Source organism: Salmo salar, chromosome ssa01 (assembly GCF_905237065.1).
Source record: "Salmo salar chromosome ssa01, Ssal_v3.1, whole genome shotgun sequence".
Classification (NCBI taxonomy): Eukaryota; Metazoa; Chordata; class Actinopteri; order Salmoniformes; family Salmonidae; genus Salmo; species Salmo salar.
The window spans coordinates 75,555,521-75,583,441 of record NC_059442.1 but is presented as its reverse complement, the minus strand read 5'-3'; the positions used below and the strand labels follow the sequence as shown (position 1 = coordinate 75,583,441).

General features: G+C 41.8%; 2 protein-coding genes across 9 annotated transcripts in view; one reads left to right on the top strand and one right to left on the bottom strand.

The window, feature by feature from the left end:
* The first annotated feature begins 3,371 nt into the window (after nucleotides 1-3,371).
* On the top strand, nucleotides 3,372-16,971 carry LOC106613187 (polyunsaturated fatty acid 5-lipoxygenase). Of its 2 annotated transcripts, none has more exons than XM_014215200.2 (14): nucleotides 3,372-3,867; nucleotides 5,393-5,591; nucleotides 5,724-5,805; nucleotides 6,041-6,163; nucleotides 7,932-8,038; nucleotides 8,161-8,333; nucleotides 9,945-10,091; nucleotides 10,180-10,383; nucleotides 10,523-10,609; nucleotides 12,946-13,124; nucleotides 13,661-13,782; nucleotides 14,317-14,417; nucleotides 15,099-15,269; nucleotides 15,379-16,971. In XM_014215200.2, the coding sequence occupies exons 1-14, from the start codon at nucleotides 3,718-3,720 to the stop codon at nucleotides 15,556-15,558; spliced, it is 2,025 nt and encodes a 674-aa protein (XP_014070675.1). In that variant the 5' UTR covers nucleotides 3,372-3,717; the 3' UTR covers nucleotides 15,559-16,971. The 2 variants fall into 2 exon arrangements, with proteins under 2 accessions (XP_014070675.1, XP_045578418.1); XM_045722462.1 differs by lacking the exon at nucleotides 3,372-3,867 and adding an exon at nucleotides 5,188-5,309.
* A 2,552-nt stretch (nucleotides 16,972-19,523) lies between these two features.
* Nucleotides 19,524-27,921, bottom strand: part of LOC106613192 (E3 ubiquitin-protein ligase MARCHF8) — a 124,006-nt gene continuing 115,608 nt past the window's right edge. For 4 of the 7 annotated variants that reach the window (XM_014215216.2, XM_014215225.2, XM_014215232.2 and 1 more), the window contains 4 exons: nucleotides 25,470-25,662; nucleotides 23,962-24,097; nucleotides 22,713-22,727; nucleotides 19,524-22,088 (listed from right to left, as the gene is read on the bottom strand). In XM_014215216.2, the coding sequence (XP_014070691.1) occupies nucleotides 21,784-22,088; nucleotides 22,713-22,727; nucleotides 23,962-24,097; nucleotides 25,470-25,662 (649 nt within the window). In that variant the 3' untranslated portion in view covers nucleotides 19,524-21,783. The remainder of the gene's footprint in view (nucleotides 22,089-22,712; nucleotides 22,728-23,961; nucleotides 24,098-25,469; nucleotides 25,663-27,921) is intronic. The other 3 variants (XM_014215240.2, XM_014215247.2, XM_014215256.2) reach the window with 3 other exon arrangements.

Genomic DNA, 27,921 nt, shown 5'->3' with positions numbered 1-27,921 from the left:
TGAAATAGTGGGATTCCATATTTGCATGTATTTTTCTTGAAACCATCCAACACTTGTTGTCTGACTTCAGCACATTTGACTGGTAAATATATGTGTAGCCTATTACTGACTAGAGAGCTGCTCTCTGCCTTTCTGAGTATTCACTGTCAATGGAATGATCTCTGCACCCTTGTTTTCCCCATCCTATATTTAACCTAGCCTTATGCCAGCTCTGCTGTCTTGCCACTTTTAAAAGGAATTTTGTATTGGCAAGACGGCACAATCAGTTCTTGGACCAGGCTATATTAGACCTATTTAATGTAATCATTTTGGAACACAGAGGCATTTCCCTCTCCCATATATAGCATAACATATTCCATTAGACCTATACGGTCTATTCCCATCTCCTCTCATAGGTAATGGAACATTGGAAGCATTAGTAAAATGAACGCTGTAAGTACAGATATTTGGTTGAATATTGACATTGGAAGTTCCCATTGGATCCTCAGTGGTAGTGATTGTGTGGGTGTTCCCGTAGACTAGTCGGCTGACCTATACAGGTGTGCACTGCTCATGATTTGGAAACCAAATAATGTAATGGAGCCAATATAGCTGTGATGTCATCAAACAGAAGAAGTATTCACTGTGATGGGGAAAAGGAAGTGGATTTGATAATATCTTATGATGTCTAAAACCTTTACTAATAACTTTAGGAACACCGTCCTAATTTGATTTGCACCCTCCCTTTGCCCTCAGAACTGCCTCAATTCTTCGGGGCATGGACTTTACAAGGTGTCAAAAGCGTTCCACAGGGATGATGGCCTATGTTGACGCCAATGCTTCCCACAGTTGTCAAGTTGGCTGGATGTCCTTTGGGTGGTGGTAAGCTATTCTTGATACACACAGGAACTGTTGAGCAGGAAAAACCCAGTAGAGTTGCAGTTCTTGACACAAACCAGTGAAACTCGCACCAACTACCATACCCCGTTCAAAAGCACTTTTATCTTTTATCTTACCCATTAACCCTCTGAATGGCAAACATACACAATCCTAACTTAGTCCTCTTTGTCCGGGTAGGACATACAGTGTACATGTAACACTGCAACAATCTTCTGCCATTGGAGTCTATCTTTGCACTGTTCTGTGAAGAGAGTAGTACTGTACACAGCGTTGTACGAGATCTTCAGTTTCTTGGCAATTTCTCACATGGAATAGCCTTAATTTCTCAGAACAAGAATAGACTGAGTTTCAGAAGAAAGTGCTTTGTTTCTGGCCATTTTGAGCCTGTAATTGAACCCACAAATGCTGATGCTCCAGATAATCAACTAGTCTAAAGAAGGCCAGTTTTATTAACAGTTTTCAGCTGTGCTAACATAATTGCAAAAGGGTTTTCTAATAATATATTAGCCTTTTAAAATGATAAACTTGGATTAGCTAACACAACGTGCCATTGGAACAAAGGAGTGATGGTTGCTGATAATGGGCCTCTGTACGTCTATGTAAATATTCCATTAAAAATCTGCCGTTTCCAGCTACAATAGTCATTTACAAAAAAATTGACAAAAAAATTGCTTTTCTTCAAAAAACAAGGACATTTCTAAGTGACCGCAAACTTTTGAACTGTAGTGTATACAGTATCAGTCAAAAGTTAGGACACACCTACTAATTGAAGGATTTTACTTTATTTTTACTATTTTCTACATTGTAGAATAATAGTGAAGACATAAACACTATGAAATAACACATATGGAGTCATGTAGTAACCAAAAATAAGTTTGTTAACTGCACCTCAGATTGCAGCCCAAATAAATGCTTCACAGAGTTCAAGTAACAGACACATCTCAACATCAACTGTTCAGAGGAGACTGTGTGAAGCAGGCCTTCATGGATGAATTGCTGCAAAGAAATCACTACTAAAGGACACCAATAAGAAGAAGAGACTTGCTTGGGCCAAGAAACACGAGCAATGGACATTACACCGGTGGAAATCTGTCCTTTGGTCTGATGAGTCCACATGTGAGATTTTTTGTTCCAACCGCCGTGTCTTTGTGAGACGCAGAGTAGGTGAACGGATGATCTCCGCATGTGTTGTTCCCACCGTGAAGCATGGAGGAGGTGTGATGGGACGGGGGTGCTTTTCTGGTGATTGATTTATTTAGAATTCAAGGCACACTTAACCAGCATTGCTACAACCGCATTCTGCAGCGATACGCCACCCCATCTGGTTTGAGCTTTTTGGGACTATCATTTGTTTTTCAACAGGACAATGACCCAAAACACACCTCCAGGCTGTGTAAGGGCTATTTGGCAAAGAAAGAGAGTGATGGAGTGCTGCATCAGATGACCTGGCCTCCACAATCACCCGACCTCAACCCAATTGAGATGGTTTGGGATGTGTTGGACTGCCGAGTGAAGGAAAAGCAACCAACACATGCTCAGCATATGTGAGAACTCCTTCAAAACTGTTGGAAAAGTATTCCTCATGAAGCTGGTTGAGAGAATGCCAAGAGTGTGCAAAGCTGTCATCAAAGCAAAGGGTGGCTACTTATTTTATAATTTGATTTGTTTAACACTTTTTTGGTTACTACATGATTCCATATGTGTTATTTCATCGTTTTGATGTCTTCACTATTATTCTACAATGTAGAAAATAGTAAAAATAAAGTAAAACCTTTGAATGAGTAGGTATGTCCAAACTTTTGACTGGTACTGTACATTTGTGAAAAATGTTACACTAATATATCTTGATTAGATAAGTATTCATTAAAATGGGTCAATACATGTTAGAATCACCTTTGGCAGTGATTACAGTTGTGAGTCTTTCTGGGTAAGTCTCTAAGAACTTTGTACACCTTGATTGTACAATATTTTGACATTATTTTCTAAATTCTTCAAGCTCTGTCAAGTCTGTTGTTGATCATTGCTAGACAGCCATTTTCAAGTCTTGCCATAGATTTTCAAGCCGATTTAAGCAACTCCAGTGTATATTTGGTTTTGTGTTTTAGGTTATTGTCCTGCTGAAAGGTGAATTTGTCTCCCAGCAGAGTGACCCAACTTATGTGACTTGTTTAGCACATTTTTACTCCTGAACTTATTTAGGCTTGCAAGAACAAAGGGTATGAATACTTATTGACTCAAAACATTTCAGCTTTTCATTTTCAATTAATTTGTAAACATTTTGAAAAACAACATAATTCCACTTGGAGTATTGCGTGTTGGCCAGTGACCCAAAAATCGAATCCATTTAAAATTTGGCTGTAACACAACAAAATGTGGAATACTTCCTGAATGCACTGTATATTGGTATTGTCATAAACAATGAGAGAGTGAAAGAGAGATCTGGCCATTCCTTCAGGCATGATAAGAGGGTGGGGTCAAACACTCACTCAAACAAAACACCAGCCAGTGTGAAACATTATCCAATGCATCTGCATCCTCTAGCTAGCTGTTTAACAGCATTTGCATTACATGTGTGGTGTCAGTATATAAGGGGATGTTTATGAGAGAGTGAGCTAGAGATAGAGGGAGGGAGGAGCGAGAGAGAGAGAAAGACCGAGAGTAGGAGATCTAGAAAGTGTTAGGGTCTACATAAATTCCTTAGCAAAAAGGGGAAATCTAATTTTGTCTAGACTCTTAGTCAACAACCGACACACTTGTAGGAGGCTATCATATCTGCCTGCAGACAACCAGTGGATATCAGTTCTCCTGTCCATCGTGTGTGCGTGTGTGTGTACCATCATGCCATCCTACACAGTGACGGTGGCTACAGGAAGCCAGTGGTTTGCAGGGACTGATGACTACATATACATCACCCTGGTGGGAACAGAGGGATGCAGTGAGAGGACTTTACTGGACAAACCATTCTACAACGACTTCGAGAGAGGGGCGGTGAGTTGAGTTACAGTGGCAAGAGTCCGTTTGAAAGTTTCACAGTGTGTGCATTACTTCAAATACACTCAGAGGTGACCTTGTTAATGATAGAGAGAATATATTTCCAGTAACTATCAGATTTTAAACTCTGGCTGCATCCTGATTCTTCACCCTTCCCCCAATGTGCACGTGCACACTTCTCATCACTTCTCAGTCAATGCTTAATAAAAAGCACACTTCCTCTAGTATCTGTCCTGAAGCCTCAACTCAAATAATGCATACTAATTGGACTGATTACTAGTTTGTGTTGAAAATGACATACTTGTTAGACCACAAGATATCTCCCTCTGGAAGCCCTCACAATACCTTAGTCTGGGTGAATGAACTTACATTACATTGTAGTGTAACAATAACATTTGACATGCCTTTTGGACATATTCATATTTATTACACCAACATTGTATTATTCATATTTTATTATTTTAACGTAATTAAGGACTGACATTTGACAGAAAATGTTTTAAATGCATACTGCTAATAACTGCACAAAGTTCCTTAACAAATGTACAAATAAATCATTGGTTTTATTTTACTGTTCCCTGGTGTAAGATCTGCCACAGAATGTATTGCAGGAGCAACCCCAGCCCCTCTATTCTATTCAATAAATAGTGCTTGAAACTGTGCTGCAATATGAGGTAATGGGAGTAATCCATAGCATAAAGAGGAAATAAATGGTCATTGCTCTCAATACTACTATGTGAGGGACTGTGATACTCAGGCAAGCAATAAGAGCCATTTACAGAGTGCTTTTTACTTGATTTTCACTTGGAAATACAATGGATTGGATTCCATAAAACACTTTTCCCGGTGCTCAAATCACTATACATTGTCTTGTAGAAACTTGCCTTATCCACTGCCAAGTACAGTGACAGATGAACTCCAGTGCAGAGTGCGCCCTATAGGTGCCATCACCGTTTCTGTGTATGAGTGTATTTCTCTGTGCTTTTCCTCTAATGGAGCAAAAATAATAACAAGGCCTATTGCCAAACCTCTATTACAGCCAATTACTGATTAGTGACCTGCTCATGGCCTTATGGCCCATGAACACCACATGGAAGATCAATACAAAAGCTTCCCTATCTAATAAACTGTCAATTCATTCTGGCATTAAAATTTTCACCAGTGTCTGAATCCTGGACACTACATCCAGTTGTACTCTTTAGTTCATGATGCAAGTGGCTGTATATTGCACCAACCATCAATGACTCATGAGCTGCTACTAACCTCATGCTGTCTCTTTCTTGCTGTTTTGGGCGGTTGTGTCAGGACCGCAGAAAAAGTATCTGGTGCAAAAGGAACAGCTAATGGGCAGCCAAGCAAACACATTGATAAAGCCATTGATTAAAAAATGCACTTTATGTAATAATTACCACTTGGTAACGACCATTGTCCGTCCTCAGGTTAGGCTTAATCTGGGTCCGGAAAACTGTCCCATTTTGTCCACTTTGCTAAAATCTCTCTAAACCTGGTTGTCTGTTCTCAGGTGGACTCGTATGATGTGACGGTGGGGGAGAACCTGGGAGAGTTGGAGCTGGTGAAGATAGAGAAGAAGAAGTACTGGGTTCATGATGACTGGTACTGTAAGTACATCACAGTGAAGACCCCCTCTGGAGACTACGTAGAGTTCCCCTGCTTCCACTGGCTGGTGGACGACAAGGAGGTGGTCCTCAGGGACGGAAAAGGTACCTGTCTGTCGGGTCTGTGTCTTCCGGTCGGTCATGTCTGTCAATAAACTGTCCACAGTCTTTAGCTTAAGGAACATAGAAGTGAATCTAAAATCATCCTCATTATCGTTATTCACCCTTTTTTTTAAGCACTGCTGCCAAAGGATGACAAGACCAGACTGGTGAAGCAACACCGACACAAAGAGCTGGAGAGCAGACGGAAAACCTACAGGCAAGAGCTGGGTTTATTGTGTATCACACATCTACCTCACAATGACGTATTGATGTTATACCAAGATGCATTCAACAAATAAATGTATTCAATGTATTGAACTAGTAAATGTTTTTCTAGTATTTATTCAATGCACTGAAACTACATATAGTGTAGCCTACCAACATTAAATGACCTGTACACAGTCTTACGTAGTGGTGCTTAACCTGATTCTATGATGTCTTCCTGTGTGTAGATGGAGGGAGTGGCAGCCTGGAATTCCTATGAGTATAGATGCCAACACTCACAAGGAGCTTCCCAGAGACATCCAGTTTGACAGCGAGAAAGGAGTGGACTTCATACTCAACTACAGTAAGGCGTAAGTACTGCATTCACACTACACTCTGTAACCTAGTGTAGACTCCCTTTATTTGTTATATGCATTGCCGACTCTGCCAAGGGTTCTGAGGTTTTATGGCAGAGTAGTGTCATTGTCCTGTCACTACACTCTGCTGCAACTATTTCCCCTTATTTGCAACATTGTCCATACAGTCTTATACTCTGTTCCATTTTTACACTCATCCAGTGTTAAACCTACAGTAGTCCTCTTTCTAATGTGGAGATTTCCATGTAGAAAGCCCATACTTGTCATGGTAGGGGATTTTCCGTTCATTGGGGTCAGTATTTGTTTATTACAGTGATGTTATTTTCTAAATGTCAGGACTTCCTGGTTTGAATAAAAGCTAAATGGGAAACAGAAAGAAGCTGTTAGTTCAGTAGGTGGGTGGTTGGTGAGTAGTATGTGGAACTACTAGTATTAAAAAAAAAAATAATGAACCTTTATTTAACTGGACAAGTCAGTTAAGAACATATTCTTATTTTACAATGACGGCCTACCCCGGCCAAACCCTTCCCTAACCTGGACAACACTGGGCCAATTGTGCGCCGCCCTATGGGACTCCCGATCACAGACGGTTGTGATACAGCACAAGATCGAACCAGGGTCTGTAGTGACGCATCTAGCACTGAGATGCAGTGCCTTAGACCGCTGCGCCACTCGGAGTATGTGGATGTGACTAAAAGGAAGCCTGTTTTAAAGCTCTGTATGAAATCATGTTGATCAGGAGAGTCATTGTATGAGTAACCAGGGACATTTGCATGTATCCTACACACCAACAGGCTGAACACATACACATATTGTCTTAATGAGACTGGCTGTGTGCTCTGACAAATACTTTGCTTCAAACCTATCAGCGTACTAGTATGCTTTTTTTCATCTTTTGATTGCTTAGGAGGGATAACAACCTTCCAGACAGGTTGTGTGTCTTTGCTCTGTAGTAGTTCAGTTATGGGAGAGTAGCCCTCATTATCAACAACAACCATCTATAATAGACTTGTCATGTATTGATGAGGAACTAGAGGAAGTGGCTGGGGTTAGCAAGACACGTACTGACGTGTATTAATAGAAGCGTTATGACTGACTGTGGTTCTGCTGCTTACTTGTGGCTTGTTTGTGCAGCTGAATTTGCATTGATAACAGCTCATCTGCAGAGAACACAGGGTATAAACTATTACTCAGTACATTATGCTATTCAGGCATTACTTGCTTGATGTAGCATTACCAGACTGGTAATGGATAGGATTAGATTTAAAGCAGAATAACCTACATTGACAGTATCAATGTACTGTACCAATGACTAGCAGACTTTACTCACCAGCAGGTTAGCAGCAACATCCTTAGCATCCCAAGTGTTGAGCACTGGCAAAGTACTGCACACGTGTGTGTGAATCATAGACAGGAAGGGAAGCAGAAACTCTTTTTCTTAAATTCATCCCTGGAAAGTGGCAACCAACGCTGCTAACGATTGAAAATAACGTGGATACGTGTGTAATACATTTGTAGTAAACGTCAACTCCCTGCTGTCAGTAAGTCAGTGACTGACATTTTCTTAATCCATTAGTTTTGTTTGGTGATCACAGTGAAATTGGAAGAAAATAACTCTAGACATAAATCTTAGCCTTGTTCGACCATCCTGATCTCTCAAAATGACATTCTGTTTTTCTATGGTTTTGCAGCGGTCAAGATGGTGGCTCAGGCTACTTAAATCTTTCCCTGCAGCTTGATGATGTTGTTCTCTCCTTCCCAGGATAGAGAACCTCTGTGTGAACCAGTTCATGCACATGTTCCAGTCCTCCTGGAATGACTTTGCTGACTTTGAGCGGATCTTCGTCAGGATCAAAAACACCATCTCAGGTGTGTGGTCTCTGTTTTTTCCATAGAATGTGGTCTCTGACTCCTCTCTCCTCTTTGAGCAGCTTAGCTAATGCGGATCCTATTCAAAAAATCATCCTCTCCCCTTCGTATTCCTATTCTAGAGTATGTAATGCAGCACTGGAAAGAAGACTTTATGTTCGGCTACCAGTACCTGAACGGCTGTAACCCAGTGATGATCCAGAAGTGCACCAAGCTGCCAGAGAAGTTCCCCGTTACACATGACATGGTGGCAGATTGTCTGGAGAGAGAGATGACTCTGGAGGAGGAGATTGAGGTAGAGACTGAGACACACATATGCACATGTCACATGCACGCATTTATGCAAGCTTATACACATGCATGCACAGATCACATCCACTCACAGAATCTGTGACCTATTGTACACACAAACAGACAAGACATGCAGAAAGACAGACCGACTCCAAGGTTTACAGGCTCATATTGTAAGACATTCACCCTCGCCTGGTTCACCAACTACTTCTCAGACAGAGTTCAGTGTGTCAAATCAGAGGGCCTGTTGTCCGGACCTTTGGCAGTCTCTATGGGGGTACCACAGGGTTCAATTCTCGGGCCAACTCTTTTCTCTGTATATATCAACGATGTCGTTCTTGCTGCGGGTGATTCCCTGATCCACCTCTACGCAGACAACACCATTCTGTATACATCTGGCCCTTCTTTGGACACTGTGTTAACTAACCTCCAAAAAAGCTTCAATGCCATACAACACTCCTTCCGTGGTCTCCAACTGCTCTTAAACGCTAGTAAAACCAAATGCATGCTTTTCAACCGTTCGCTGCCCACACCCGCCCGCCCGACTAGCATCACTACTCTGGACGGTTCTAACTTAGAATATGTAGACAACTACAAATACCTAGGTATCTGGCTAGACTGTAAACTCTCCTTCCAGACTCATATTAAACATCTCCAATCCAAAATTAAATCTAGAATCGGCTTCCTATTTCGCAACAAAGCCTCCTTCGCTCACGCCGCCAAACATACCCTCGTAAAACTGACTATTCTACCGATCCTTGACTTTGGCGATGTCATTTACAAAATAGCTTCCAATACTCTACTCAGCAAACTGGATGCAGTCTATCACAGTGCTATCCGTTTTGTTACCAAAATCCCTTATAACACCCACCACTGCGACCTGTATGCTCTAGTCGGCTGGCCCTCACTACATATTCGTCGCCAGACCCACTGGCTCCAGGTCATCTATAAGTCTATGCTAGGTAAAGCTCCGCCTTATCTCAGCTCACTGGTCACGATAACAACACCCACCCGTTACACGCGTTCCAGCAGGTATATCTCACTGGTCATCCCCAAAGCCAACACCCCGTTTGGCCGCCTTTCCTTCCAGTTCTCTGCTGCCAATGACTGGAACGAATTGCAAGAATCGCTGAAGCTGGAGAGTTATATTTCCCTCAGTAACTTTAAACATCAGCTATCTGAGCAGCTAACCAATCGCTGCAGCTGTACATAGCCCACCTGTAAATAGCCCACCCAATCTACCTACCTCATACCCATATTGTTTTTATTTACTTTTCTGCTCTTTTGCACACCAGTATTTCTACTTGCACATCATCATCTGCTCATCTATCACTCCAGTGATCATTTGCTAAATTGTAATTACTTCGCTACTATGGCCTATTTATTGTCTTACCTCCTCACTCCTTTTGCACACACTGTATATAGATTTTCTTTTTTTTTCTATTGTGTTATTGACTGTATGCTTGTTTATTCCATGTGTCGCACTGCTTTGCTTTGTCTTGGCCAGGTCACAGTTGTAAATGAGAACTTGTTCTCAACTAGCTTACCTGGTTAAATAAAGGTGAAATATATATATTTTTAAATAAAACAAACTTGTATTACGTGTTGTTTGCAGGCTGGTAACATCTACATAGCAGACTATGAGTTGATGGAAGACATCAGTCCCAACAGTACAGACCCCTGTACTCTACAGTACCTGGCTGCTCCTATCTGTCTGCTGTACAACAACAGCCAGAGCAAGATCCTGCCTCTGGCCATACAGGTAGGCTATTCTGCATGGTTAGAAAAAGAGCATGGAGCAGTGTTTCTTCACCATCTAACAAAACATGCTCCTCCTCTCTCTCTCCCAGCTGGGTCAGACTCCAGGGAAGGACAACCCTATCTTCCTGCCCAGTGATGGTCAGTATGACTGGATGCTAGCTAAGATCTGGGTCCGCTCCTCTGATTTCCACATCCACCAGACAGTCACACACCTGCTGAGGACTCACCTGGTCTCTGAGGTGTTTGGAGTGGCCATGTTCAGACAGCTGCCTGCAGTACACCCTGCTTATAAGGTACACCAAGTACACTTCAGTCTGTGCCTGTGTTTTGTGACTGATAATGTGGCTGATTAGTTGATTCATGGATTGTTTAGTTAGATGGTTGGTTGATTGGTTTGTTTGTTTATTTATTTATTGGTGGTCTGTCCTCTAGTTGCTCCTTCCTCACATTCGTTTCACCATCGCCATCAACACCAAGGCCAGAGAGCAGCTCATCTGTGAGTTTGGCATCTTCGATAAGGTGAGTGTGTGAGCGAGGGACATTGAGACATATTCAGAAGTGCATCTACACATGGTACTAAAATCTGTCTCTTATCTGTCTTCATTGTGACTAGATTTCCTGGTCCATCCCTGTATGTAAATTACACAGAAAAAAATATATACACTCCACAATTTCAAAGATTTTACAAAGATTCTACAGTTCATATCAGGAAATCAGTCAACTGAAATAAAAATATTAGGCCCTAATCTATGGATTTCACATGACTGGGAATTGGTCACAGATAGCTTAAAAAAATAAATAGGGGTGTGGATCAGAAAACAAGTCAGTATCTGGTGTGACCACCATTTGCCTCAAGCTGCGCGACATCTCCTTTGCATTGAGTTGATCAGGCTGTTGATTGTGGCCTGTGGAACGTTGTCCCACTCCTCTTCAATGGCTGTGCAAAGTTTCTGGATATTGGCCGGAACTGGAACATGCTGTCATACACGTCGATCCAGAGCATCCCAAACAACCTCAATGGGTGACATGTCTAGTGAGTATGCAGACCATGGAAGAACTGGTACATTTTGAGCTTCCAGGAATTGTGTACAGATCCTTGTGACATGGGGCCAAGCATTATCTTGTTGAAACATGAGGCGATGGCGGTGGATGAATGGCACGACAATGGGCCTCAGTATCTCGTCACGGTATCTCTGTGCATTCAAATTGACATTGATAAAATGCAATTGTGTTTGTTGTGTGTAGCTTATGCCTTTCTATACCATAACACCATCGCCACCATGGGGCACTCTGTTCACAACGTTGACATCAGCAAACCGCTCGCCCGCACGACCCCATACACGCTGTCTGCCAACTGCCCGGTACAATTTAAATCGTTATTCATCCATGAAGGGCACACTTCTCCAGCGTGTCAGTGGCCATCGAAGGTGAGCATTTTCCCACTGAAGTCGGTTACAACACTGAACTGCAGTCAGGTCAAGACCCTGGTGAGGACAACGAGTACACAGATGAGCTTCCCTGAGACGGTATCTTAAAGTTTGTGCAGAAATTCTTTGGTTGTGCAAGCCCACAGTCTCATCAGCTGTCCGGGTGGCTGGTGTCAGACGAACCCGCAGGTGAAGAAGCCAGATGTGGATTCCTAGGCTGGTGTGGTACATGTGGTATGTGGTTGTGAGGCCGGTTGGACGCACTGCCAAATTCTCTAAAACAACGTTGGAGGTGGCTTATTGTAGAGAAATTAACATTAGATTCTCTGGCAACAGCTCTGGTGGACATTCCTGCAGTCAGCATGCCAATTGCTCTATGGGACTCCCGGTCACGGCCGGTTGTGATACAGCCCGGGATCGAACCCTGGTCTGTAGTGACGCAGTACCTTTGACCGCTGTGCCACTCGGGAGGCTCATATTATTGCAAACTTTTAAAGTTTACCAGTAAATTACCAGAATTTTTGTAACTTTCAAAGATTTTATGTAATTTATCACAAGACATCTAGTGGCCCTTCAGTTTATCACAGGTGTCTAATTATCGCTGACCCTCTATCTGGCCTTATCGCATGTAAAATATATAACATAATCAAATAAGATGATTTTTAAATAAAACAAATAAAGCTGTAAAACATTATCCTAAATATAAACCATAGACATAGTAAGATAAATAAGTGTGTAAAAATGTTTATAAATAAAATATATTTCATGTTGAAACCCTCATATTAAACACCAATGTTATTCATGAGTTTATATCTTGGTTGTAAATGTTTTTGCACTGAACTGGTGGCAGTTGTGGAAAAAGTAAATAGTTGGAAGAGTTGCAGTTGAATATAATGCCGTTGTTTATTAGATGCTTTTTTCCATTAATTAGGCTATTTTCTCTCGAACTATATGGTCTATTCACAAGAAACTCATGGACAAAATGGGCACAAAAAATAAATACTATATATGAATACATTTTTAAAAGTTATTCAAGTATAAATGACAATAGATTACCTGTTAATTACAAACATTACAGAAGATTTGCAACCCTAGTCTTTATACTACGAGCACCGATTGATAACGTGCAGTAATAGTTCCTGTGTTTTAGAGGGTGGGATTATTATGATTGAAATGGTTTGCTGTCCAGATCTGTCTACACTTGTAAGATCTCCAGACACAATTTGTGCCTGATTACTTCCGGAGGTGGTCAGGATGATCTGATCACAATCAGATCAAAATATGTCTTTTAATCGTCTAAACCTGTCTAAAAATATGGGCACAATCAGAATGTGGACACGATCAGGACAAAGGATGCATGTTAGCACCTGGTAAAAATGGGCCTAGAGACGGAGACATAGAGAGCTAATGTGTACTGTCTCTCCCTAGGCCAATGGTACAGGAGGTGGAGGACATGTAGAGATGATCCAGAAGGCTATGAGGTCACTGACCTTCAGGTCTCTGTGTTTCCCTGATGCCATTAAGGCCCGCGGGGTGGACAGCCCTGAGGACCTACCCTACTACTACTACAGAGACGACGGGAACAGGGTCTGGGATGTCACCAAGAGGTCAGAGATCGTGGGGGTGTGGGGGGTCTGTGTGTGTCCTTCTTGACCCATTTATAGGAGGAGGAGAACCAGGCCAATCACCAGGAAAAGATGCCATGAAATGGCCATGAGATGGCTAACTCTAACCCTAGCTTCATGTCCACACCCTGGCTCAACCCACCCCTATAGCCATAACCCTAAAGCCCTAGCCATTACCCTAACCCTAGCTTCATGTCCACACCCTGGCTCAACCCTAACCCTATAGCCATAACCCTAAAGCCCTAGCCATTACCCTAACCCTAGCTTCATGTCCACACCCCAGCTCAACCCACCCCTATAGCCATAACCCTAAAGCCCTAGCCATTACCCTAACCCTAGCTTCATGTCCACACCCTGGCTCAGCCCACCCCTATAGCCATAACCCTAAAGCCCTAGCCATTACCCTAACCCTAGCTTCATGTCCACACCCCAGCTCAACCCTAACCCTATAGCCATAACCGTAACCCTAAAGCTTTAGCCATTACCCTAACCCTAAATTTGATTTGCCATTTCCCTAGTTTTGTGTGGGACGTGGTGTGTATCTACTACGACAGTGATGACACAGTACAGAAGGATGAGGAGATCCAGGCATTTGTTAAAGATGTCTGCAGCTTTGGGATGCAGGACCTTGACTGCTGTGGTGGGTACAAACACATTATAACCAACAAACACTACAATGGCCTAGCCTGCTCTAAAATGCTGTTTTAGTTATCTGCAATACAAATACACACTTCTTATTTCTCTGGACTGTGTTGAAAGTAACATTATCAATATTTAGCTATGCAGAAATGTACTTCACTTTTAAGTTGGCCAAAAGCCTCTGTGCTTGTCTGTTGCTGTGGTAACAGTGGTGTGCGAGTAAGGAACTCAGTCTGGTCTGATCAGGCTAGTAGGGACCACAACTCCACTCTTCGAGGGCCACTCTGCTGGTTTACATCTGACAGAACCACTGGGTAACCAGGTGTATATCCACCTCTGCCCAGTCAACATGACTTGCCAGGGGACTCAAAAACCAGCAGGAGATGCAGCCTTCATAGACTGGTGCTGTGCATTGCTAAGCAATACTGTAGTCTGTGATTGCATGACACTGTGTGTCTAGGGACTGACCTTAGTGACTCACTGGTGAAACAAGTGTCAAAATAAAGATGTGTTGCGCAAATAACCCTTCCTGTAGGGTTTCCCAAGTCCCTGAAGACACGCGAGGAGCTCACAGAGTATCTGACTGTCATCATCTTCACTGCCTCTGCACATCACGCTGCTGTCAACTTTGGACAGGTACGGCTCGGGGCTCGATATGATCAGATCCGTTTTAGCAAACATCCGCTTAGCAGTTGTTTTGGCGGTGTCTGAGGTGGAACTGCGTCAGAGCTGTCAATTCCAAGTGGCTCCTGGCATTATGAAACGGACATTGCCTTTGGCTGCACTGAGTCGCATTAACAGAAATCCCATCTAGCCTTGTTTCCAAGTTCGATTACTGGAATGTGAGATTTAATCTACACCTCAGTTAGGATAATTGAAATCCTCATTATTTGTTTCATGATTTTTCAATTTGATCATAAATATGTCTATATAGCCTACACTTTCTCATTCTGAACTTTTAATGCAAGTGGGGCGGGTTTGGTTTCGTTAGCAACTGTTCACCGAATCTGACAGCTCCCAATGCAGTTCCACCTCAAACACCCCCAAAATATCCGCTATGTTGGTGTCTGCAACGCTTGATCTGATTGAATCTAGGCCTTGTAAAGGTAGGCTTTGGACAGGTAAGACTTGGTCAGGTAGGCTTTGGAAATGTAAGATTTTCTCAGGTAGACTATATAGTCAGGTAGCCTTGGGACAGTTGGTCAACATTACTGTAGATGAGCTTGATCAGTGCTTACAAACAAGAGCCTGTATGTTGTCAAGAGCACCACCTAGCTTCCCTTAGATGTTAATGTCTGCCTACTCTGTGTATTTCAGTATGACTGGTGCTCGTGGATCCCCAATGCACCCCCCACCATGCGTAAGCCCCCTCCCAGACAGAAGGGGGTGGTAGATGTGAAGTTTATCATCCAGAGTCTCCCTGACCGTGGCCGGTCCTGCTGGCACCTAGGGGCCGTCTGGGCCCTCAGTCAGTTCCAGGAGAACGAGGTACACACACCACATGCCCACGTATGGATAAACACACATGGTGTTTGTCTAATTTTGTTCTTAATAATAAAGAAATCCATCCAATTCCTGTGTGTCCTCTCTCTGTCAGCTCTTCCTGGGGATGTACCCAGATGAGCACTTCATAGAGAAGCCGGTGAAGGAGGCCATGGAGTCGTTCAGGAAGAGACTGGCAGAGGTCAGCAGTGTCATCAAAATTCGCAACGAAGGCAAGAAACTACCCTACTACTACTTCTCTCCCGACCGCATCCCTAACAGTGTGGCTGTCTGAGAAAGGAATGAAGGGGAGAGAGCAAGGAAGGGAACAAGGAGGAGGGATAGCTATATAGTCAGATATACACTGAGTGTACAAAACATTAGGAACACCTGCTCTTTCCATGACAAGCTTACCAGGTGAAAGCTATGATTCCTTATTGATGTCACTTGTTAAATCCACTTCAATCAGTATAGATGAAGGGAAGGAGATGGATTAAAGAAGGATTTTTAAGCCTTGAGACAATTGAGGCATGGATTGTGTATGTGTGCCATTCAGAGGGTAAATGGGCAAGACAAAATATTTAAGTGCCTTTGAACAGTGTGTGGTAGTGGGTGCCAGGCGCACTGGTTGTGTCAAGAACTGCAACTCTGCTGAGTTTGTCACACTCAACAGTTTCCCGTGTGTATCAAGAATAATCCACCACCCAAAGGACATCCAGCCAACTTGACACAACTGTGGGAAGCATTGGAGTCAACATGGGCCAGCATCGCTGCGGAAAGCTTTCGACCCCTTGTAGAATCCCAACCTGGTCTCAGAGCATTTCATATTATTCTGTATGTAAACTCAAGACACTCCATTTAGAATGATATGTTTGGTATGGTTACATTAGAAAGATGGTTACTTAAGTATTTTTTTATTTAACTAGGCAAGTCAGTTAAGAACAAATTCTTATTTAGTCAAAAATGAAAGTAGGGTGGATGGGTGGGCATGTAACACAAATGTCTAGCAACCCAAAGGTTGCGGGTTCGAATCTCACAACTTTAGCATTTTAGCAACTTTGCAACTACTTAGCATGTTAGCTAAACCTTCCCCTAAACTTAACCCTTTTAGATACCCTCCCCCTAACCCTTTAACCAAACTCCTAAACTTAACCCCTAGCCTAGCTAACGTTAGCAACATATACGTTTTTCAAATATGAAACATATTGTACCTTTTTGCAAATTCATAACATATTGTATGTTTGAATTTTTTTTGGAACATTGTACTTTTTGCAAATTCGTAACACATAATACAAATTATAATTCATAACATATCATAAAAAAATGGGACATCCACAAATTAATACATACCATACGAAATGGAGTGTCTTGGATTTACATACAGAATAATACAAAATGCTCTAAAACCAGATTGAGAGCCCACGCCCCGACGAATTGATGCTGTTCTGAGGGCAGAAGGGGGTGCAACTCAATATTAGGAAGGTGTTCCTAATGTTTGTATACTCAGTGTATTGCAAACATTTATGGTGTTGTTTCTTACATACTGTGCTGTAAGTATCGTTTGCTATGATAAGCACATACCCACTGATGCCATTCAACTTTTTTGCTAGCTATTTCTACAGATAAATCCACATTATTTCAATGTGGGACTATCTATTAAACTTCATTGGTGTACATTTCAAATGTCAAATAAAAATGCTCAAAATTGTATTTTCTATTTCTCCTTATAGTAGTGTAAAACGAAAACATAAGCATATCCAGTAGCTAAAACGAAGACATTTAGGTTTTCATTTTTATTTGGTTGGTTTTTCATTCTACATACTTTGTTCAAACATTTGGGAATTAAACAAATGAAAACACATCAATATTTATTTTCAAAAACAAGTACTTAAAAAATATATATTTACAGTTACCATTCATAAGTAAACTGAGACAAACGCGTGGAATGATATCTGAAGGAGGGAAACAGTCTTGTATGTTCAAGTCGAGTCCGTAGTAAAGCACTGTAGTTTTATGCAAGTAACACTTTCTCAGCACAACAATAGTTATTATGAGGGGGGATGGAATGGCTGCTTATGTCATGTTCTGCAGAAGAGCTGTGTTTTCTTTTACATTTTAAATTACTTTAAAAGAACACACTCTGACAGGGTCATCCCCAAAATAAAATAAAATGTAATGTTATACAATATGGTTTAGGGTTGCAAAGTGTTGCTGACTTTCCCAAAACTCCCAGGTTTTCAAGAAATCCGGGAATCTTTCATTTGTGACAAAACCTGGGAATTTGGGTAAAGTTGCATGAATTTTGAGACTGTAGCCATTACAAAGTTATTATAGAGCTTAGCAATAAAAACTGTTCATGTAGCTAAGCAAAGCCTTGTCCATAAAAGTCTTAAGGTAAAGAAGCATGAAGGGACAACATGAAGTCTCTTCTCTCAAAATCACAATTATAGTAGCCAGTTATTCATAATCAAAAATCCATCATTTAAATTAATTTATCAATCATGTACATTCAAATATTTCTCTGAATACAATAAAAGCATTGATCATTTGGATCCATTGTATTCATTGGGTACAGTGGTGATAAAAGCTGGCTGAATATCTTATAGGGGTAGAACTATAGATGAGAGTAAGTTACCTTTAAAAGTCAAATGCAGTGCAGTTTGAATGCTGGCCTCACTGTATTAAGTCTAGCCCTCTCAGACTTTCGCCTCTGACAATAACTAGAACAGTGTGAGAAAGTCACGTACAGAAGAAGTGGAATTGGTTTCCAGGGAGAAAGCTCAAATAGCTCATGTCTGGAATTGGATACTGATAGTGTTAGTTGCATAAAATCACAATTTGAAGGGGTATCTTTTGACGCAAATATAAATACGACACAAACAATTTAAGCAATATTGTATCCAGAGAGTGAACCTCTGGATGAGAAACAGCGACAGTACTGGAGAATTGACCAGGTCAACTAGGGTAATTGCACTTTTTCTGTCTAATCGTACAGAGCGTCTTGGGGACTGTGTGAGGGGGTCCTAAAATGTACACTGTACATTGAAATCGTGTCCACAGATATAATACAAAAATAATATGTATTAATACATATCTGTGCTGGTCCTGAGAAGCATTAGGCCCTTATCAAACATGCTTCTCAAATACTACACTACCCACAACTCCAAACCTGACTTTTACAATTGGAGAATACGATGGAGCTTTACATTTCAGGAAATACAGATGTTGAAAGAACAATTTTGTTTGTCGTCATTGTACAGTAGAAGTGTCATGGACGCCGCATTGGTTGGACCTCTTGTTGTTATGTATATTTACACTGGTATCAAAAACACCGATGTTAAAAATGTGTGTTTGCTGGAATGGCTGTATAGGGCCCGAGAGGACCCTGGCAATGTGGTTCTCCCACAGATACAAAAGCACTTACACAACAGACTGTAAGCCCAAAACCGTGCTGCCTTGAGAAGGCCACAACTCCCCTGTTTAGACTGCACTTCCCTACTCCCAACACTAGATGGCGACCCAATCAGGTCCCTACCCTCACTTTTTTAGCTGACAGTTCCAATAGTTCATGTTCTGTCATGCTCTGCACTTTTACAGTATTGTAATTAAGTTAAGAGATCATGTTCTTGCATTTCTGTGCAGCTTGAATTTTACATTATATTAGACTCTTACCAAGTTACATTTAACCAGTGGTGGAAAAAGTACTCAATTGTCATACTTGAGTGAAAGTAAAGATACCTTTTTAATAGATAATAACTAAAGTAAAAGTCAGTGACCCAGTAAAATACTACTTCAGTACAAGTCTAAAAGTATCTGGTTTTGATTGTACTTCAGTACAATGGTGGATAAAGTACTCCTTTCTCATACTTGAGTAAAAGTAAATGATTTAAATTAAATGTATTATATTAAGCAAATCAGACGGCACCATTTTTGTAACTTAAAAAAAAGAAATTGACAGACAGGAGCACACTCCAACACTGAGACAGTTTAGTGAGGCCGCCAGATCATAGGCAGTAGGGATGACAACCATATTGCGGCCCTGCCTGAGCATTTGAAATGCAACGAGTACTTTTGGTTGTCAGGACAAATGTATGGGAGTAAAATGTACATATTTTCTTTAGGAATGTAGTGGAGTAAACGTTGTCACAAATAAATAGTAAAGTACAGATACCCCCAAAACATACTTAGGTAGTACTTTAAAGTAATTTTGCTTAAGTACTTTACATCACTGCATATGACTAACAACACAAGGCATTTGGCTCAGGGAAACAGTGTCTTTATTGTCAACATATGGCAAAACTCTGCTTTACTGGAGAGCAGCCATCAGATGTTACTCTAGAAAACATTATCTGGACTGAAACTGATCAAGTTACGTCTAATCAAACCCTCACAATGCCAGATGTGAGGAAGAACGATACATTAAGTTACATTGAATAATAATTAATGAAACATCAGGTGGGTTAGGGACTGATCGTTGTAACGTAATACATCTGAGTTATCGTGGTTGGAAACTGGAGGCTGTCTGACTGTGCAACAGAGACTTTAGCTCGACTGAAAAATGTATGTTGTGTCGCAGGTCTCTGTATCAGGTGATTGTCCGTTGCTCACCTGAGTCTCACTGACTGACTGTATGTATAAAACTAAACCAAAAGGACGTGCTACAGTATAACCCACCCACGATCATCACCATAGTAAAAATAGGCTCAGTAGGTCCTCTCATAATAATGATAATAGGATACAGGGCTTCTCTCTTACTGCCTCTGATCAAATTCACATAATCTTATGTAAATTTGGATTTGAATAATCCCATCTGCATGATCATTATTAGTGTGATCAGAGAAGTCAATAGGAGGATGAGAAGAGAACAGTCTAAATATAGCAGGCTGTAGCTTCCTCAAGGCATCATAGAACCCATGATTACTATTATTAAAAACTGCACATGGAATACCACAAGTACTGTATCATTCGCACAATAGAAAAAACATGACCGATTGGTTGGTTTTCCAAAGGTCATGCTATGATGATGACTGACATGGGAGATTATTTAGCGATTTCCTGTGAATGAATGGTTGGTAGAAAATGCTTTTAAAAACGTTACATTCTCAGAGCCTTCAGAGAGTTCTTATGGTAGAGGGAGGTAATGTCAGCTGGATGGTTGTATCTGATATTATCCCAAAGTTGTGTTTTGGTTGTATTAAAAACCACAGGGCTTGAGTAACCAGTAGGCCATATTTACCATTACTTTCAGTGTTAAGTGAAAAGTGCAATGATCATTTCAGCAGAATTCCATTCCCCCCCATCATTCATTGCTTTCCACGATTTCCATCCAAGGGAGGGCAGGTCTGTGTGTGGGACAGAAATGTCAAATATAAAACAAGGGATTTGTACACAAATCTTCCTATTTGTTGCTGTACAATTTCCCACACTTATCCCTGCAAACAAAAGTGACCATAGGACGTCCCCGGAACGTCAGGATATTGTATCCTAAACATTGTGTCATGGTCTTGTGTTTTTGTCTACTTCCCAGTTATCGGAACCTATTTGTAATGTTACCTATTGGACATCAAATGACCTTATTATAACGTTATACTACAACCAAACTGGGATCAGTACTGAACGTCACCTTATCGTCCTGAAGTTAATGTCATGTTTTAATATTCCTAGAATGTTCTCAGAACGGCAGTGGAATAACATTTAGCCAAAACCCTAAAAGGGGCCTAATGGCAATGTTGCTTAGGACGTCCCCTGTTTGCTGGGATATACTATAAAGTACTTTATTCATATTAAAAGAGAAGTGGGTTGAGAGGGGTATTGGTAGAAACCAAAAAGTGCTTCAATGCATGGTCAGATCCGGTCCAATCCAGTCAGATCCAGACCTAAACTCAGAGAGGCGGGGGAGCGGGCCTTAGCGGGCTCTCGGACGACAGCAGTACGGTGGCAGTAGTTGGAATGTTCAATTTTCCAGAATGTTCTATAATATTCCAGAGAAACGGCGGCGCTACACACTGATCCATGATGGTTTAGCCCATGATTCACAGGAAGTAAAACAAATAAACCAAACAAACAAGCTAACAAACACACAAAGCAACAAACAAACAGCTCAACAGAAATACTGAAACCTCTGGAGCCGAGTGAGATCATCTGTCTCAGTCCTGGGGGGGGTGAGTGTGTGTGTGTGTGTGTGTATATATGTATATATATATATATATAGGGTAAAGAGTTTATATATATATATATGAGGGGTCTATTGGCTCTTCAGAGCCCCAGTGAAGGAGGTCTAGTCCTGGGAGAGGGGAGGAAACTGGTCCATACTGTTTCAGACTGTGTGGAGATGGGGGCAGGGTGAAGGTGGGTCACTCACACCTTAGTACAAACCCCATAATATAGTCTTATGTATGTCTGTGTGTTTTGTGTTTTTTACTCGGTTTGCTCGTGGTTGTGTGTGTATATGTTGGCCAGCCAGAGTGTGCCTGTGTATTAGTATATGTAAAATGGTGTGAGTGCTTCAGTAATATGTTGGTCAGACATGTAGCACTTCCATACTGTAGTCCTCTGTCTCTGTGTACTGGGAGGAGTTTGTGTCAGACTGGGTGAGGGCCAGAGCCTCCTTGTGCTCCAAACTGGGCTCCATGAGGGGCAGCTTCTCGAACACCTGCTTTTTACACATCTCTGGGCGGTTCTGGACATAGATCACCCGGTTGTAGGCCTTGAGTCTCCTCCACAGCTGGATGTAGACTTTACACTGGACGTACATGAAGACCAGGCCACCCGTGAAGCCAATGGCTACCACCACCAGCTTGGTCCAGAATGGCCACTCCAGGATACCTGGGGGTTAGAGTCAGAAGAGCGAGAGCGAGAAGAAAGAAAGAGGGAGGGAGAGTGAGAGAGAGACATGTAAAATACATTGCCAACAGTCACAAATATTTATATGCTTATCTAGGATGCAGATGCTACAAGAGATGGAGGGTGAAAGAATTGGATCAGTTCTACCGTGAAGAGGAGAGGAGGGTAAAGAAAGGGAGGGTATTGTACTGTAGGAAGGAGGAACAGGAACTAGGCTCTATCTCAATTCCTCTTTCTGCAATTCCTTGCATCCTATCTCCTCACCTCCTTCCCAAACAGATTGGAGAAGAAGGTCCAAGGTCCCTCCACTCTGGCCTTCTCCAATGCGTTTTAAAAACATTTGACATTTTAGTAGGCACTCTTATCCAGAGCATCTTACAGTTAGTGTATTCATCTTAAGGTAGCTAGGTAAGACAACCACATATCACAGTCATAGTACAGTAAGTACAACTTTTCCTCAACAAAGTCAGTGCTGGGGGGGAGGGCAAAGAGGGAGGATGACAGGAATCAAGGTAAGATTCAATTAGAAAAAGCCCTATACACCAAAGTCCAGTCTCACAGGAAATTAAATAAAACATCGTTAATGGTCTAAGGTGAAAAGTTTACCTGGGATTCTTCCGGCTGCATGGGTGAAGAGATTGCCATTACAATGTATTACCAGTGATAGACAGATAGACAGAGAGGGTAAAGAGTTTATAACTCAGTTTATCATGCACTTATACTGCTTATTCACTTACACTGGTGAAAAGAGAGTGGGGCCCTATCCTCACTCCTCTCTCTAGCAGTACAATAACAGCTTAAAGGGGAGCTGAACTTCCTGATTTAGCCTTGGTTTCATTCTCCTCATTAGGAAATGCGACTGAGATGGAGATTTTTTGGAGGCGTGCTTTGATGTGGGTGTCTCTTGTGTATGTGTTCGAACGTGGGAAGTGTTTTGTCTTTTTACTCAGCCAAAACAGTGCACAGTTACAGTCACTCACCCTTCTAGACAACTTGAAACAGTCTAACCAGGTCTTGTGTCTGGAAGTAGCCAAGACTACCTCGCAAGATAGGCAACTTCTTTTGCCAATTAGCTTCATACGGGTAGCCTATCTATGGGGCTAGTTAGGGACTGTCAATACATTTCACAATGTAAATGGAACAATATTTTCATGTTGCACACATTTTAGTTGTTTTATTAAATGCTTTCAATATTTGTATATGCCTTTCTACAATTTAGAGTTGGTTTGAGGTTAAGTCATTGAAATGTGGAGCTATTGACATTTTAAAATATTGTCCCATGTATATTGTGTAATTTACTGATGTTCCCTAACTAGCTCCATAGGGATATCGAATTTCGGACAATTTTGACCATGGGCATTACGATCGGGTTGTGTGCAGATGCTCTTAGAATTTAGGATTACTTGGATGATGCCAGCTGTGGGCATGTGGGCAGGATTGAAATAAACCAAATTCAAGGAAAACTGTTACGATACCGTTCATTCAGTGAAATAACATTTTTTCCTAATTATCTCGCAAATCTCTGTTTTGAATGAGACTGACTTTATGACCAAAAGTATCATATTTTGTATATTTCACACTAGAATACATGTTTCTGACTAATATCATAGGCTGTTTTCTACCGAAGAAGTTGTTTATTGCCTTCAGTTGCTCTTTACCAAACCCAGAAAAACAGTTGTAATTGTCTTGCACCATGTACTGTACTAGAGTTGCCTATTGCGTTGTGGTGCTTTGGCATTGTTATGACTGTATTGAGTGAGGGGTGTAATGGGTTTTTTGCCATGCAGTGAAAGTATTTAAGGGTATGAGTGTCCATTTTGAGGGGTGTTGTGGTGGTTTTGGTGCCTGTGATGACCTGTTCTGATCTCGTCTGCAGTGCGGTCGATGAGCACGTAGAGGGACCACACCACACAGGTTATGGCGATGACATGGAACGTCACAGAACACATGATCTTCCTCCTCTCACTAGATGTCATCTGGAGCTTCTCCCACTGAGAGAAAGAGGGGAGGGGAGGGAGGGAGGGAGGGAGGGAGGGAGGGAGGGAGGGAGAAAAAGGAAAGAGTTTAAGCCAGATACACACACTTAAATAGTCCATTATGTTCTCTCGGACAGGGTTTGGGCGATTGACCATCAATGGACTATGAGCAGTCTGGCAGAAAGTGCTCGCACGTCCCTCTTCACAAGCTGCTTAAATGAGTGCTAAATATTTGATGGCCATCATTCTGTCCGTGTTATGTGGATCATTCAGTTACACACTGATGCTGGTTAACTATTTATCAGCTATCCAGTACTACTCAACTTCTTATAGATCCAACACACTGGACTGTTTCTTTATTGATCCATGAAACCCATTGAAATCAATGGTCAAAGTCAAATACATGAAGAAAGGTTTTGCTACATTATACCTCCTGAATATCAGATGCAATTTCTCCCTAACCTTCATAGATGTCGACATGCTTTGAAATTATTTATGACAAACATGAAATTAATGTAGACAATTTATTGGCATTGATTCGAGGAAAGGGAGAGATGAGAGTGGAGGAGAGAAGAGGGATGACAGAATATAGAATGGGGAGAGTACAAATTAGAGAATAGGAAGAAGAGGAGCAGGGAGGGAAAGTGGACTTCTCTGCCCATCCACTGTTCTTTGGCAGAAAGGAGGTATAGATCTGTCTTCCTTGGCGATAGATCCCAGTGTGCCAGCCCTATAAACCAATATCCTGGCACCATGACTTCCTGAATAATGCAACGTTTACAGAGGAACAGAGGTAGATAATAAAGACACTTCATCCTGAGGGGGAGGAGGAGGAGGGGGAGAGAGGAGGAGGAGGGAGAGAGAGGAAGAGGGAGAGGAGGAGGGAGAGAGAGGAAGAGGAGGAGGAGGAGGAGGGAGAGAGAGGAGGAGGAGGAGGGAGAGAGGAGGGAGAGAGAGGAGGAGGAGCAGGAGGAGGAGGAGGGAGGATGAGGAGTCATGAGGATTTGGCTTGGTTTCCATGGTATTGTACTGAATTAACCCAGGATCTAAATTAACCCGGGGGGGCGACGACGATAACTATTAACAGAATTTAAGTGCTTTTGTTCAGTTTATCATTTTAATTAAAATGAATCTGCAAGCGTTAAAGATTGATAAATGCCTTAAATAAGACTGTATCATGTTCAAAACACTCAAAACCAATTGCAGAAGCCGAAAACCCAATGTCATGCTACTCTTATCAGTATTAGATAAATAAAACAGCTTTCTGTCTTGTCAGTGTCTTCGAGTGGGATTCACATCTGCATGTTCTGGTCACAGTCATCTCTGGGAGTGTAGAACTAGAACAGAATGAGTGTAGTATGCCCCCCCCCCTGAAAAACACACACACCTTCAGTCTCACCTTGCGAAGGGGTTTGAGCTTGGTCTCCATGATGAACTGGTACTTGCAGAGTTCACAGCAGCGTGTGTCTGAGGACTTGATCCACTGCTGCAGGCACGCCTGGTGGACGAAGCGCAGGCTGCCCGTACAGTTGCACGGTGTTATCAGTGGGCTGTCATCGTCTCCTTCGCAGTGACAGATCCTACAGAGAGAGACACAGACACAGATTAGTAGACCATAGCAGATACACAGACAACAGACAGTCTCTAGACAGTTACTGATACAGAGTTAACACACTCTCAGTGACCCTAGAGGAGTATACAGACAGGACTCCAGAGGCAGAATACAGCCCAGACAGCCCAGACAGAAACACAACTCAGTGATGTTACCAGGAAATGTAGATATCAGAGTCTATATCAGACACAGACAGACATACTGATCACATCTGAACTAATAACACAACCCCAACACAGAGACTATGTCCCCAAGAGGAAACTCAATAATGACAAACTAATGTAATTATTCCCAAATCAACTTCACAGTCATGAATCATTTGCTGTTTTCTGAGAGACATGGGTGGGAGGTGTCATAATACCCATAAAACTGGAAATTGGAAATGGTTCCAATAATTTTCCCACCATAAATTTTTCCCATAGGTGATTTTAGAAACACTTAAAAGAAGGGCTCTGTTTTGTGTAGGCTTACCCTGGCGTGACATTTTGATAACCATGTAAATCTCTCTCAGACAAGGTGACTTCTAAAATCCCCTGTGGGAAAAATGAATGGTGGAAAAACGATTGGAACCATTTCCCTGTTTGACCGCTAGGTTTTATGGGTATTATGACTCATACTGTGGTACTCATCCATAGGGAAGGCCTAGAATGACATGTATAGTTTGTTACAGTATGGCTTACAAATACAACAACTTAAAGGTCTTTTACATCTGCAACATTCAGCGTTGAGGGGCATGAGATCACTATAGTGACTGTGCACACACACGCCCCTCTATTGAGAATTCTGAGCATTCACACACACACCATACACGTTCAATCAAATATCTGCTCCTTCACAGGAAAGGTATATTTCAGGGAACCAATCAGATCTGTAACATTGCACCTCTTCTCTCTATCAACTTGGTTCTCTGTCCGGTCTCTTTCTCTCACGCTGTCTCTGTCTTTCTCTTCCTCCTCACCTGTAAATCAGATCTGTGGTAGCTGCTGCCAGTGTTGCAGGTGTACATAGTATGGAAGCTACGAGTAACCTGCACTGTGTGAGTGTGTGTGTGGGGGAGAGAAATAAGAGAAGAAGCAGGAAGTTGAAGGGAGGAAAATCGATGGAGAGAAAAATTGAGAGCGAGGAGGGTGGGATTAGACTCACTGCTGAAAATGCAGAGTAACTTGTAAGGGCAGCACAGAAATCTCTGAAGTCAATACTCTCCACGCACACACACACCCCCTGCCCACACACACACACACACACACACACCCCCTGCCCACACACACACACACACACACACACACACACACACACACACACACACACACACACACACACACACACACACACACACACACACACACACACACACACACACACACACACACACACACACACACACACACACACACACACACACACACACACCCCTCCCCACAATCTGACAGGCTAATATAAAACGAGAGCAGGAGCACAAGACGATTGAAATTTCAAGCAAATGTGGCCTTTGTCAGAACACTGACCTTGCCCTCTAACAGAGCTGAGCCGAACAGAACAGAACAGAGATTAATCCTCAATGAGCCTGCTTCACAACACAATTCTCCAAAAAGGCCTGGCTGATTTGAAATAGGAAAATATGAGGTGGTTTTTATGTAAAACTGAATAGGATTGTGTTGAGTAAAGGGAGCTATGGGACAAAGTGGTTTTATATAAAACAGAATAGGATTGTGTTGAGTAAAGGGAGCTATGGGACAAAGTGGTTTTATATAAAACTGAATAGGATTGTGTTGAGTAAAGGGAGCTATGGGACAAAGTGGTTTTATATAAAACAGAATAGGATTGTGTTGAGTAAAGGGAGCTATGGGACAAAGTGGAATTATATAAAACAGAATAGGATTGTGTTGAGTAAAGGGAGCTATGGGACAAATTGGTGATAATTCTCTGGCAGAAAAACCAACCACTATAGTTGAGAAGGTCACAGTTTGGTTTAAAATATATTGCCCTTTCTCTCACCCAATACCGTTGGCTACACTTCAAAATGAATGTAAAATGAAGGCATAATTTGTGTTCAAACAGAGTAAAGGGCAATTCTTTGAAGATTAATACTTAACATGAAACTAGTGATTTCCCTCAAGGCCTAAAGACACTTGAAAATGACCTGCCATTGTAATTTACTGACAAAGCCTTCTTAGTTGTCCTTGACAAGTGTTCATAGAGCCATATTACAATGAAAACAGCATTTTGC

Excerpts from the sequence above, each read along its gene's own strand:
- LOC106613187 (XM_014215200.2), top strand. The coding sequence starts at position 3,718 with ATGCCATCCTACACAGTGACGGTGGCTACAGGAAGCCAGTGGTTTGCA. Across the intron at positions 5,806-6,040 it reads AGCAGACGGAAAACCTACAG|ATGGAGGGAGTGGCAGCCTG; the intron begins GCAAGAGCTGGG and ends TCCTGTGTGTAG. Across the intron at positions 6,164-7,931 it reads ATACTCAACTACAGTAAGGC|GATAGAGAACCTCTGTGTGA; the intron begins GTAAGTACTGCA and ends TCTCCTTCCCAG.